The sequence below is a fragment of the Neofelis nebulosa genome, chromosome 8 (assembly GCF_028018385.1).
Source record: "Neofelis nebulosa isolate mNeoNeb1 chromosome 8, mNeoNeb1.pri, whole genome shotgun sequence".
Classification (NCBI taxonomy): Eukaryota; Metazoa; Chordata; class Mammalia; order Carnivora; family Felidae; genus Neofelis; species Neofelis nebulosa.
The window spans coordinates 82864703-82879551 of NC_080789.1; the positions used below are offsets into that span (position 1 = coordinate 82864703).

General features: G+C 37.5%; 1 protein-coding gene across 5 annotated transcripts in view; it reads left to right on the forward strand.

Annotated features, from left to right (window-relative positions):
* ITPR2 (inositol 1,4,5-trisphosphate receptor type 2) overlaps window positions 1–14849 on the forward strand; it is a 493421-nt gene that overhangs the window by 383878 nt on the left and 94694 nt on the right. For all 5 annotated transcript variants that reach the window (XR_009265827.1, XM_058743294.1, XM_058743295.1 and 2 more), the window contains one exon: window positions 3207–3332. Coding sequence is in view for 4 of the 5 variants with exons in the window: in XM_058743294.1 (XP_058599277.1) it covers window positions 3207–3332 (126 nt within the window). In the remaining variant the exon portion in view is untranslated. The remainder of the gene's footprint in view (window positions 1–3206; window positions 3333–14849) is intronic.

Consider the following 14849-nt stretch of genomic DNA (forward strand, 5'->3'; position numbering starts at 1 on the left):
TGGTACTCAAATCACTTATAAGCTTAAGAATATAATCTCAGTCCACACCTGAGTGAGAGCTGAGACACCTGTGGCTTAACAGAAACAGAAGACTACATTAGATCATCTTTTAGTGCTGATCCTGTAGTTTTATAAATATTATGAAATGCAAGCTTGCAGCTGTATGTTTCAACTGCTGAACAGCTGCAAGTCTGCTGTCCTTGAGTGGGCTCTGACTGGCCTTAACGATCAGTGAATGGGATGGAGAGACATCGGCACCAGCATGCTTGTCCTCTCTTATCTTAAGATCCTATGAGTGAGTAGATTGTTTAATGTTTTCTTGAAAGTCATTCTTTCTTTCAAAATATCTTTACCTTGCCAAGTCAGACTAAAAATTCTATGACACTTGTATAAAAATAAAGCAATGTTATAATTTTACAGTTAAAAATTAATATAATGCAGGAGTGCCTGGGTAGCTCAGTCACTTGAGCATCGTTCTTGATTTCAGCCTATGTCATAATCTCATAGTTGTGAAACTGTAACTCGTGTTGGGCTCCACACTGTGGAGCCTGCTTGAGATTCTCTTTCTCTGCCTCGCCTCTGCCCCTCCCCTCCCCCCAAATTACTATAATACAGTTTCCATTACTTACATCACAGCAGTCAACTCTATATGGAAATATTGAGTTTTAAAATTTTTAAATTCTTTTTTTAAAGTTTATTTATTTGGGGGGTAGGGTCAGAGTGAGAGGGGGCAGAAGATCTGAAGTAGGTTCTGTGCTGACAGCAGAGAAACTGATGTGGGACTTGAAGTCACAAACCTTGAGAACCATGAGAACCTGAGCTGAAGTTGGACACTTAACCAACTGAGCCACCGAGGCACACCTAAAATTTCAAAATTTTAAAGTTTATAATACACTTTAGTTTGCTTCCCCAGATAAGGGATATCATGAGTTTTAAACAAAAATTAGTAGGGGGGAACTCTAGATTAGGTCTTTCCTATCCTTGGGGGATGTTTTCCACACCAGCAGGCATATGTTCTCAATACCTCCATTCAACAGTGTTTCATCATTCCAGTTTCCTAGGAACTTTACTGAGTGTGGTTTATGGATTTGAGTGGAGCTTGTGACATACCATCTTTGGCTATAAGATTATGGTATGCACTGTTAGGCTTTCTTATCAGAATATTTGAAAAATAAAGAAATGACTCTCCCTTAGCATTTTGCCATATAGAACCTTATGGAATTCAGAGAAATTTAGGGTGTCTAGAACACATACATGAAAATTCAACAATTTTATTTGGGACATTGGAAAAGCACACATTTTATCCCTGACTAAACTAAGTTGAATAATGAACTAGTGCTTGTGGGGTTTGTTCTTTTTTGGATAAATATTTTATCAATTATTAAAAAACAAATCTTAAAATGAATTTCAATGTACATCTTACATTTAAAGTTTGGAAGCCACTTACTATGAGGTTATAGATAGAATGATTCATTGGATGTACTACAAATGTATGTATCAACATCTTCTATTTTGTCTTAATGTTCAACTTTTCATTTTTTTAAGTTTATTTATTTTGAGTGGGGGGAGAGCATGTGAGGGAGGAAAGGCAGAGAGAGAGGGAGAGAGAGAATCCCAAACAGGCTCCATGCTGCCATCACAGAGCCCAGTGTGGGGCTCGATCTCAAGAACCACGAGATCATGACTTGAACCAAAGTCAAGAGTTGGGCACTTAACCAACTGAGTCATCTGGGTGCCCCAATATTCTGCTTTTTAAAATGAAGACTCCTAATAAAAATGATGGAGATGCAGATATTTACAATTTAAGATACATCAGTCAACTAAATGCCATAGCAAATCATAGCCTGTTTCAGCTTTGGGATGCTTTATTCCAAGAGAAGGAAAACAACATATACTGAAGGGAAGTGCAGTTTATAAGTGAGCAGCAGATCCCAGATTGGAATTCACAGAACATAATTTGAAAAGTTTATAATTTCTCCTTGAAATTTGATGTTCCTTTCTCCCTCATGTAACTCCAATATTTTAGATGTGATGTTTAGATAGTAAGAGTTAGAGAATGGACAAGCTCTGAAAAAGTCATGTGGTCAAATTTGTATGCATTTCATATTTGTTCAGTTATTTAGGAGACGTAGATTTAGTAGATGCACCTACTAATTCATTTCTGAAGATAAATACAGAATCTCATTTCTGAAAATATTCAGTAAAGCCTCTCCCACTTATTAGTACTTCCTATTGTATCTTTCATGTTTTTCTGCCGTTAAAAACCCAAGTTTTTAGGAAGTGTTAAGGTTTAAAACTTAGATATTGTAAGGGGCGCCTGAGTGGTTCAGTTGGTTAAGCATCCAACTGTTGATTTCAGCTCAGGTCATGATGTCACAGTTCATGGGATTGATCCCACATTCATGGGATTCTCTTTCCCTCTCTTTTTGCCCTTCCTCCCAATCGTTCTCTCTCTTTTTTTCTCTCTCTCTCTCTCTCAAAAATAAATAAAACTTAGATATTATAAATCATGAGTTCCCAGTAAGCAGTATTATACCATGCTATTAAGGTTCAGAATTTCAGGTTACTTTGGGTCATAGGAATATTCATCAGACATGAGTCTTGTTTGGGCTTTTTTTTTCCTTTTCCTTTTCTTTTCCTTTTCTTTTCTTTTCTTTTCTTTTCTTTTCTTTTCTTTTCTTTTCTTTTCTCTTCTTTGCTTCTTCTTTTACTTCTTCTTTTCTTCTTCTCCTTCTTCTTCTTCTTCTTCTTCTTCTTCTTCTTCTTCTTCTTTTGACTGTAAGGCATGGGAGTGGGACCAATTAATCAATATTACTGACTTACAAAGTGATACATACTGTTCTGTTAAGGGGGGCCCCAGGCATCCACTAACCTGTCTTTCCCCTAATCTGCTCTAGGGATGTGTCAGAGGGAATTATTACAGAATCACCTTTTCTGACCGTGTTTAGCAATTGCAAAATTACCCACCCCTTTATAATGGCTTGGGTGTAAATTGGCTGAAGAATAAAGAAGGAATCAAATAGAAAACTCCCTTATGGTACTGATTATAAACTTTCTTAAATAAGTCACTTTGGATGTTTATTTAAATGTGCTTTTATACTACTTTACAAAAACACAATTTAGTAAAATGTTGTTTCAGTAGGGTTCTTGTGTTGAGATCAAAATTAATTCTTCTGTTTTGTCCCATCACACTTTTTGCTCACTAGGTAACCCTGCCCTGTTCTGGTTCTCAAGGCACATATCCCTGTGGGGGAGCATTTCCTTCAACTTGGCTGTGTTCATCAATTTAGCTGTTGCTCTCTTCTACCCATTTGGGGATGATGGAGATGAAGGCAAGTGCTTGTCTTTCTTTAAATGATAAATATTTTAAAGTTCTAAAAATAATACTCTTAAAAATACATCCCTTAACTAGTTAGAGCTTCAAAGTAATAATAAGTTAATTCTTGTTACATAAACTTTTCTGTATTCATTGGAAGTAGACAGTGGTGGTAAGTAGATTAGGCAGAAAACAATGGTCAATAGAAATGTTAGTTTTCCAAAACCTCATATACAGAAGAGCTATTAGAGGTATGCTAGGCTGGCAAACAAAGCAATGAAAAAGAATTATTATTTCTACCTGATTAGTCTTACTGAAAGTATTTTTAATATGGTATCATCTTAATTATATAAATATATGGGAAAATGAGAGGTTTCTGCAAAAATATCCATTACGATTACCTTAAATGGTGGAATTTATAATTTGCCCTCTTCCTTTCTTTTTGTTTTGTTTTAGTTTTCGATAGTGAACACACATGGACTCTGAAAAAAATTTTTTTTAGTGTACAGCATAGAGCAGAATATGATCATAGAGAATATCTCACATTCTCAGATTAGAAGCTAATTCTTGTTTCCAATCTAGGACTTGTCTACATGATGACTGACTGAAATTAATATTATTAAACTAACAATAAATGAAGTTTTACAAAAGCAAAGATAAGAGATATCTCATTTTACATGAAATGGGAAGTAGAAGTGGAATATGCTGAAGGGTGGGACTGTGGAAAGAAAGTTTTGTTTAAGTCTCCCAAAGCGCATGGGAAAATATGTTGCAGGCTTTGGATACATTCGGTAAATAGCTCTGAAATGTGTGTGGAGAGAATTGATTGAAGGAAAAGATGAGAAACATTAATAAACAAGAACCACAAAGTGCTTTTATATTTCACCTGTTCATAGAATTATTGTAAGAATTGAATGAGATGCTATATACGTAAAGCATTTGGAACAGTACCTGGCAAGCATTCCAGGAAGCTTAGTTGTTGTTGATGTCACTGTTGTTAAATATTAGCACAACAAAGGGAAGCCCAGTGAAAATAATAGTACAATGAGAGCAACAGGTATTTAAGCCGATTTCAGATGAACTGAAAGTGAGCATGGAGGGAAATGAGAATCCAGGACTAATTTGCTATTTCAAAGCTCTCTTACAGTTAATAGACATCAAAATCCAAACCTTTAGGTATAATTTGAATGCCTTTTAAAAAAGTTTGATATTTTAGAAGGCATGCTTGTACTGAAAGAAGAATACTCAACAGTGGAGCAGATGGGTGAGGAGTGAAATAGAAAACATAGCAAATATTTGGCCATCCGTTGTGGGAAGTTGCAAATACACCAGGAAGTGGAAACAGCTTTCTTTTCACTGTTTAGTCTTATTTAGTGATGACAGCCCTCTTGGCAGAGAAGAATGTAACTCTCGTAAGAAGAGAAGTCCAGCATGAAATGATAAATTGGTATCATCTGCACACAGAACGTTGAGAGTAGGTTGTAGAGTCTCCGTTAATAGAAGCATAAGGTCTTAGATATGGAAGCAATTCTGGAAATCCTCTGATATCAAATCCTCATTTGACAGATAAAGAGATGGAATCCCAGAGAGGCTAAAAAATGGTAGCCTCTCTTTAGTAGAAAGTTAACTCCTTTGTTTCCAATCCAGGACTTTTCTACATAGATAATTGGGTTGGGAGCATATAGATAACAGGAAGATGACAAATCTTCATATAGAAGATAATTTTTTCTGAGTTCCATTCTATGGTATCCCTTACTTGACCACTAAAGCCAATGTATATAGCCTCTGCTGCCACCTATTGTACATGAAATATAATGGTAATGGGCAATGCCACCCCTCTAGACATCTATTTTTTACTCATTCAGGAGAAAGTAAAATATCTGATACATTTTTGATACTTGCCTAGTAACAGTTATAGCAGTAATATTTATATAATAATAATAGCAGCTGATGTTGTTTACTATTTAGCTTGGGTCGAGCAGAATGCTAAACACTTCACATACATAATTTCATTGACTCTTCCTGACAATCCTATAAAGCAAGCACTTCATCTTTATGGATGAAGATCTGAGGCTTAAGAAGATTTGCCCAATAATTCAGGAGAGGAGTCCATAAATATGTATTTTTTAACAAGCTCCCAAGGTATTGCTGATGCAGCTGGTCATTGAGCAAGCACTTGAAACCACACGTATAGTAGTTTGGAGTAAGGCTTCAGCGTCAGAAAGAAATAGGACTAACAAAAACACGACTGAAAAACATGGTGCCTCATCATCATGTGAAGATGCAGATTTTACTCTTCCAAAAGGACTGGGTAATAGTTAATACTAGTAACCAAGGTGGAGGCTCAATCTTAGGTGTCCGTGTCGAGTGAGGGGCACTGATGCTAAGAGAGAAGAGAAGGCATGAGCTGCCATTTTGTCAATATGGAATCCCAAGGTCATGTTTGGCTAACCTAATTACAGTTCTGGATGAGTTATTTAATTATAATTCTATGAATAAAGTTAAAATTTTGGTCAGGATTAGCTCAGTCTTTTTTTTTATTTTTATTTTTTTTTAATTTTTTTTTTCAACGTTTTTTATTTATTTTTGGGACAGAGAGAGACAGAGCATGAACGGGGGAGGGGCAGGGAGAGAGGGAGACACAGAATCGGAAACAGGCTCCAGGCTCCGAGCCATCAGCCCAGAGCCTGACGCGGGGCTCGAACTCACGGACCGCGAGATCGTGACCTGGCTGAAGTCGGACGCTTAACCGACTGCGCCACCCAGGCGCCCCAGGATTAGCTCAGTCTTTAACCTTCAGTTGTACACTATGCGTAGCTAGGAAGACTGAGAAAACAAAGTCAAAACTGAGAAGCGTACTTGGACATCAGAACTGTCTGGAGAAGGATAATCCTGTGCTGGACATGCAAGTTCTCTAATGTTGGATTTTGTCAGACATAGTTTGGGTGACTACTTGCCAAGAGCACTTGGAGGTGATTTAAAGGTGGATTAGTTGAGCATTAACATTCCTTCCACAAAGTACATGAAAATGATGGAGACATGTCAAAGAACACAAGATCCAACTTGCAAAGCTTCCCAGTGACCACATCTGCAGAAATTTTGAGGAAAAAAAAATGTATTGACAATAATACATAATAACCCATGGAATAAAATGAGAATCTAGGAGTCTATATGGATCATGAGAAAAGAAAGCTCCTCCTTACAATAGTATTCCAATTAATAAAAGTAGAAGGAGGGGCACCTGGGTGGCTCAGTCAGTTAAGCTTCCGACTCTTGATTTTGACTCAGGTCATGATCTCGTGGTTTGTGAGTTCAAGCTCTGTGTTGGGTTCTGTGATGACAGTGCGGAGCCTGCTTGGAAATCTCTCTCCCTCTCTCTCTGTCCCCACCCCATTTTTGCTTTGCTCTCTGTCTTTCAAAATAAACTTTAAAAAAAAGCATTAAAAGAAAAATTAAAAATAAATGTAGAAGGAATGATGGATATAGAATATCACCATTTAGAATATCACCATTTGGCAAACAATACTGTAGTAAGAATCATCAATTGAATATTAGTACTACATTTAATGGATGCTAAAATTCATAGGTGAATGTTAGATGAAAACGCATAATGAGACACAGGATATTGACATAGTCTCAAAGTGTTTTACCCCAACATACTTATTCATTACGAGAGGAGAAAGAATAACTTTAATTTGGAGAAATGACTTTAAATGATCAGCGTTAATGTCACCAGTAATGAGATGTCAATAACAAGTACCTCTTGATATGATCCACTGACAAGGACATGGCAGTATTAGCCAAAAATACATAAACTGAGGAAATTTTAGACAAACCCCAAATTAGGGACATTCTTCAAAATAATTGGTTAGTAATCTTTAAGCTTATGAAAGATAAAGACAGAGGAACGTTTCAAATTAATAGAGACTAAAGAGATATGACAACTGATACAATATGTGATCCTGGTCCAGATAAAGAATACTAATTGGGCAACTGATAAATTTTGAGTAAGGCCTATAGATTAGATAAAAGTGATATATCATAATAAAGTACCTAGGAATAAACTTAACGAAGGAGGTGAAAGACCTGTACTCTGAACAATATAAAACACTGATGAGAGAAACTGGAAATGACACAAAGAAATGGAAAGATATCATGCTCACAGACTGAAAGAACCAATATTGTTAAAATGTCCATACTACCCAAAGCAATCTACAGATTTAATGCAATCCCTATCAAAAGACCAACATCATGTTTTACAGAACTAGAACAAATAATCCTAAAATTTTATAGGACGACGAAAGTGGTGGAATATCCAAAGCCGCACAAAGCTGGAGGCATCACAATCCCAGATTTCTATTATACTACAAAGCTGTATAATCAAAACAGTATGGTCTAGCACATACATACACAAAAAGACACATATATCAGTGGAACGGAATAGAGAGCCTAGAAATAAACCCTTGCATTCATGGTCAATTAATCTTTGACAAATGAGACAAGAATATGCAATGGGAAAAAGATAGTCTCTTCAACAAACGGTCCTCGGAAAACTGGACAGCCACATGCAGAAGAATGAAACTACACCACTTCCTTACGCTATCACAAAAATAAACTCAAGATGGATTAAAGATCTAAATGTGAGACCTGAAACTGTAACAGTCCTAGAAGAAAACATAGACAGCAATCTTTTTGACATCAGCCATAGAGATATTTTTCTAGATCTGTCTCCTCAGGCAAGGGAAACAAAAGCAAAATTAAACTATTGAGACTACTCCAAAATAAAAAGCTTTTTCACAGCAAAAGGAAACCATCAACAAAACCAAAAGGCAACCTACTGAATAGGAGAAGATATTTGCAAATATCCGATAAAGGGTTAATATCCCTCAATAAATGTATTCAAAAACTCAAAATATATTGATTTATATTATCAAGGTATATAAGCAATTCAACACTCCCCCCAAAAAAAAATCAATTAAAAAATGGATAGAGCACCTGAGTAGACAATTTTCCAAAGAAGACATATAGATGGCCAGCAGACATGAAAAGATGCTCAACATCACTCATCATCAGGGAAATGCAAATTAAAACCACAATTAGATATCACCTTACACAGGTCAGAATGGCTAAAATCAAAACAATAAGAAGTAGCAAGTGTTGGTGAAGATGTGGAGATAAAGGAACCCTTGTGCGCTATTGGTGGGAATGCAAACTGGTGCAGTCACTATGGAAAATAGTATGGAGGTTCCTCAAAAAGTTAAAAATAGGGTTAAAATAGAGTAATTCAACTACTGAGTATTTATCCTGAGAAAATGAACATACTAATTTAAAAAGATATGGGCATCCCTATGTTTATTATAGCATTATTTACAATAGCCGAGATATGGAAGTGAACCCATGTTTATCCAAAAATGAATGGTTAGGTGAAATAAGTCAGTCAGAAAAAGACAAATACAGTATAATTTCACTCATCTGTGGAATTTGAGAAACAAAATAAGTGAACAAACAAAGAAAAAAACAGACAAAAAGACTCTTAAATACTGAGAATAAACCGGTGGCTTCCAGAGAGGAGGTGGGTGGGGAATGAGTGAAATAGAGAAAAAGAATTAAGAGTACATTTATCTTGATAAGCACTGAAAAATGTATAGAATTGTTAAATCATTTCATTGTTCACCTGAAACTAATATAACACTGCATGTTAATTATACTTCAATTTAAAAAAGAAAAGATAAATAAAAATAAAAAATGGTGTATTGCATTAATTTCTTGATATTCATGACTGTAATATGGTTATGTAAGATGGAATCCACGTGAGGGTGATATAGTAATTTTGCATTATATTTGCAGCTGTTATATAAATCTGAAAGTGTTTTGGAATGAAAAGTAAAAAAAGAAAAGATAAATATGAGGATTCTGTCCAACTCTAAAGTCCCTGGATTCTGGGTATAGACATTGATCATGAAATCACCTGGGAAATCCTGGGCCAAAAAAAAAAAAAAGGCTTTGGTCATAATGAGCCACTTTTCCCAACCCCACACCCTACAGGCTGTTCCAGAGTCATTGTGGCCACTGTGGCAGTGAGGACAGGGATGCTGACAGAGGCAATGGGCTGTGTAAGCTTTCTCCAACCATGTTTTCCAGCCTGATCACACATGAACTGGGAATTACTGGTGTATATATACCTAGTGTACTGTTGGATTGTAATATTAACTGAGGGTGCATTGTCTCCCTTCAACCATAGTAGTGGTGTATAATAATTGACAGAAGGGTCACCTGGGTGGCCCAGTGAGTTAAGCAGCCAACTCTTGATTTCGGCTCTGGTCATGATCTCATGGTTCCTGAGATAGAGCCCTACTTCTTAAGATTCTCTCTCTCCCCCCTTGCCTGCTGCCCTTTCCCCATGTGCATGTGTACTTCCTTTCTCAAAAAAGTTTTTGAGAATAAAATAAATAGAATAAATATAAAAGAAGTAATTAAAGGGAGGTACTTAAGAGGAAGGTGATTCTCAGGGGATCAGCTTAGTGCACTCTCTCCCCAAATCCTGCTGTAGATCATTGCCTTTCATTGCCAGGCTTTGAAGAGCTCAGTATGAATTTTGTTTGTTTGTTTGGGGGAATATTACGCAGTAGTTTTTATTTATTCAACTACAAAAACTATGGCAATTTTTTTGATGGGTAACACTTTAGAGTAACACTATATTGCTATACATTTGGTTGAGGATCAGATTGGATTCAGGAACAAGTGAAAACAATAACAAAAATCTTCAAACATTGAAGCAAAGAAATACTTTTTTTCTCCCCTTTAATTAAATGCTACTTTCCCATAGGCTTCCCTAGACTGGTTTGCAGTCTAAGGTGATAGGAAACAAGGCTTTGGGCATTCTCAAGAGACTGCAGGTTAAGCTATGGTGCCAAGCAGGAGACTGAAACCCTGATCTGAGTGTTAATCTTAGGCATGTTCTGAGAACAGAGGCAGATTCTCAAATGTTGCCTAGTGTTCTTTCCTCTGAACCAATTATATTTTCCCTCCTCTGGCTAATTCAATGCAGTAACAATCCTGTCACTACCTTTCCTGGTTATGTGGAGGGAACCTGACAGGAATGTGTGGCTTCTGACTGGAGAGACAATGGACTAGCTTTGATCTATCTCCTCCTGAACAGTGAGGAGTTGCTGAGGAAGGCCTCTTTGGGCAACTGAAAGGTCCTGTGTCTTGGGATAAACATTTCTTACCCTTGGGAAATGGAGGACCTCTCAGCGTGAAGCTGTGAGCTCTTGAAGGCAGTTCCACTTGACCGCTCTCCTCTGTCCCACACGATTCAACTTGGTAACTGGGCTGTAGGAAACTTTGTTAGATGTAAAAACAAAAAGAAGTTAACACAGGTCACTTTTTATGCCATTCTAAGTATTTTGGGTTTTTTTCTCTCATTTCCTCTTTACCATTTTTGGAGAGGAAGCCCTTTTTTCCCTTTGACCTTTCCCAATGGTATGGATTGATTTTGATTGGTCATTTCCACCAGGAATCATAGATGACTGATGCCAGGTTTAGGAAGGGTGAGCTCAGTTTACATTTATTCAGGAATGCAAGGTTTATTTGTATGGCTATTGGTTTTGGTTTTGGCTTCTTTGTTTGGTTGATTGGTTTATTTATTTAACATATGCCTCTCTAAAAAGGAAACTTGTGCCCAGAGTTGAGTAATGAGGTTATGGCTGCAGCTGTTGGTGCTAGAGAATATCCTAGATGTCCATCCAGAAGCTGAACATTTGCCATGCCAACTGCCCCTGCCCAGTTTGGAAAAGGCAGACTAATTAGTGGAGAAAATTGCTGCTATGGGAATTTCTTATATCCAGAGAACATGGTTTTTTTTCCTAAATCAGTTTCAAATTTAGAGTGTAATTTGTTTTTCCCTCCAGTGCTTTGTGTTAAAGAAAGTTAAGTTCTTCAAGGTTATTTTAATTCATTCAATTTAATAACAACCACTGATGAAGTGTGTCTATATGCCAGGCACTGTACTAGGCCCTAAAGATACAGAGGTTGGTAAAGCTGTCCTTGCCCTCAAGGAGCTTATGGTCTAATTAAGGGATGAAGAAATGAGTAAGGCACAATAAGTGAAGACCACCCATGGATTTATGGCTGGATGTCTACTTTAGCTGGAATGAGGTGGGAGAAACAGGAAAGTCTTAGGAGGTTACATGGAAGGCAGAGAAATGGAGACAGACTTGAGGTAAGAAGCAGCGTGTTCCGTACAGTAAGCTATAAACGAGTTACTATGAAGTGGATAAGATACTCCCATTATGTGAATTGAATTGAGGTCGCCAAGTTTGCTGTTTGAATTTTCTACCATAAAGGACAAACTTCGTACTTTTTAAGACTTAAAAATATGTAGAGTGAATTTTTTAAAAAAATTCCATTATTAAAGTAACAATGCTTATAATGGAAAATTTATACAAATATAAAATATTAAGAAGAGTCACCCCTCCCACATTTAGTGGGTAAAAACTGTCTTTGACAATTTGTACTGTACTGTTGTCAGAGTTTAAATTTATTACTATTTTTGCATTAAATCTTCAGCCTGAGGCCAATGTGACCATTCTTACAGAATATGATTGCACCTATTGACAATTGGCAATATTGCCATTTTAAGTAACTTTTAAGTTTATTAACTTCACACATATGTATCTAGCATTAAACTATGTGCAAGGTACTACATTAGATGCTCTTTGAGTTCTTTCTACAAAGGGATCAAATGCCCAATTTTTTAAAATATAATTTATTGTCAAATTGGCTTACATATGACACCCAGTGCTCATCCCAACAAGTGCCCTCCTCAATGCCCATCACCCACTTTCCCCTCTTCCCCCCCCCCCCCATAACCCTTGGTTTGTTCTCTGTATTTAAGAGTCTCATGGTTTGCCTCCCTCCCTCTCTGTAACTATTTTTTTCCCCTTCCCTTGCCCCATGGCCTTCTGTTAAGTTTCTCAAGATCCACATAGGAGTGAAAACATATATCTTTCTCTGACTGACTTACTTCACTCAGCATAATACCATCCAGTTCCATCCACGTTGCTGCAAATGGCATGATTTCATTCTTTCTCATTGCCAAGTAGTATTCCATTGTATATATAAATCACATCTTCTTTATCCATTCATCAGTTGATGGACATTTAGGCTCTTTCCATAATTTGGCTGTTGTTGAAAGTGCTGCTATAAACATTGGGGTACAAGTGCCCCTATCCATCAGCAGTCCTGTATCCCTTGTGTAAATTCCTAGTACTGCTATTGCTGGGTCATAGGGTAGTTCTATTTTTAATTTTTTAAGGAACCTCCACACTGTTTTCCAGAGCAGCTGCACCAGTTTGCATTCCCACAAACAGTGCAAGAGGGTTCCCATTTCTCCATATCCTCGCCAGCATCTATAGTTTCCTGAGTTGTTCATTTTAGCCACTCTGACAAGTGTGAGGTGGTATCTCAGTGTGGCTTTGATTTGTATTTCCCTGATGATGAGTGATGTTGAGTATCGTTTCATGTGTCTGTTGGCCATCTGGATGTCTTCTTTGGAAAAATGTCTATTCATGTCTTCTGCCCATTTCTTCACTGGATTATTTGTTTTTTGGGTGTAGAGTTCAGTGAGTTCTTTATAGATTTTGGATACTAGCCCTTTATCTGATATGTCATTTGCAAATATCTTTTCCCATTACATTGGTTGCCTTTTAGTTTTGTTGATTGTTTCCTTTGCAGTGCAGAAGGTTTTTATCTTAATGAGGTCCCAATAGTTCATTTTTGCTTTTAATTCCCTTGCCTTTAGAGATGTGTGGAGTAAGAAATTGCTGTGGCTGAGGACAAAGAGGTTGTTGCCTGCTTTCTCCTCTAGTGCTTTGATGGTTTCCTGTCTCACATTGAGGTCTTTCATTCATTTTGAGTTTCTTTTTGTGTATGGTATAAGAAAGTGGTCTAGTTTCATTCTTTTTTTTTAAATTTTTTTTAATGTTTATTTATTTTTGAGACAGAGAGAGACAGAGCATGAGCAGGGAAGGGGCAGAGAGAGAGGGAGACACAGAATGTGAAGCAGGCTCCAAGCTCCAAGCTGTCAGCACAGAGCCTAACGCGGGGCTCGAACTCACGAACTGTGAGATCATGACCTGAGCCAAAGTTGGACGCTTAACCGACTGAGCCACCCAGGCGCCCCTAGTTTCATTCTTCTACATGTTGCTGTCCAGTTCTCCCAGCATCATTTGCTAAAGAGACTGTCTTTTTTCCATTGGATACTCTTACCTACTTTGTCAAAGATTAGTTGGCCATACATTTGGGGATCCGATTCCAGGTTTTCTATTCTATTCCATTGGTCAATGTGTCTGTTTTTGTGCCAATACCATACTGTCTTGATGATTACAGCTTTGTAGTAGAGGCCAAAAGTCTGGGATTGTGATGCCCCCGCTTCGGTTTTCTTCAGTATTACTTTGGCTATTCGGTGTCTTTTGTGGTTCCATACAAATTTTAGAATTGCTTGTTCTAGCTTCGAGAAGAATGCTGTTGCAATTTTGATTGGGATTGCATTGAGTGTGTAGATTGCTTTGGGTAGTATTGACATTTTAACAATATTTATTCTTCCAATCCATAAGCATGGAATGTTTTTCCATTTCTTTGTATCTTCTTCAATTTCCTTCATAAACTTTCTATAGTTTTCAACATACAGATCTTTTGCATCTTTGGTTAGGTTTATTCCTAGGTATTTTATGCCTCTTGGTGCCGTTGTGAATGGGATCAGTTTCTTTCTCATTCTGTTGCTTCATTATTGGTATATAAAAATACAACTCATATCTTTTTTTTGATTTTGCACCCTGCAACTTTGTGGAATTCATGTATCAGTTCTAGCAGTCTTTTGGTGGTCAAATGTGCAGTTTTAAGTGCATGGTTACAATTTCTTGTTTAATCAGGGCTCCTGGGTGGCTCAGGCAATTAAATGTTGACTCTTGATTTGGGCTTAGGTCATGATCTCACAGTTTGGTTTGTGGGATCGAGGCCCTGCATTGGGTTCATGCTGACAGCGTGGAGCCTGCTTGGGATTCTCGCTCTTCCTCTGTCTCTTCCCCTCTCCCACTCATGGGCATGTGCTTCTTGCTCATGCTGTCTCTCTCTCAAAACAAACAAACAAACAAACAAACAAACAAACAAACTTAAAAACACACACACACAATAATTTCTTATTTAATCTAGGGGAAATCTTGGCAGGCCAGATACTGTCTAGGAAAGAATAGTCAAGATGTGTTTAGCCTATCAGGCATTAATAACAAAGAGCAGTGTAACTATTAGTGTCAACACTAGGATTTAAAAAAATTTTTTTTTTCAACGTTTTTTTATTTATTTTTGGACAGAGAGAGACAGAGCATGAACGGGGGAGGGGCAGAGAGAGAGGGAGACACAGAATCGGAAACAGGCTCCAGGCTCCGAGCCATCAGCCCAGAGCCTGACGCGGGGCTCGAACTCACGGACCGCGAGATCGTGACCTGGCTGAAGTCGGACGCTTAACCGACTGCGC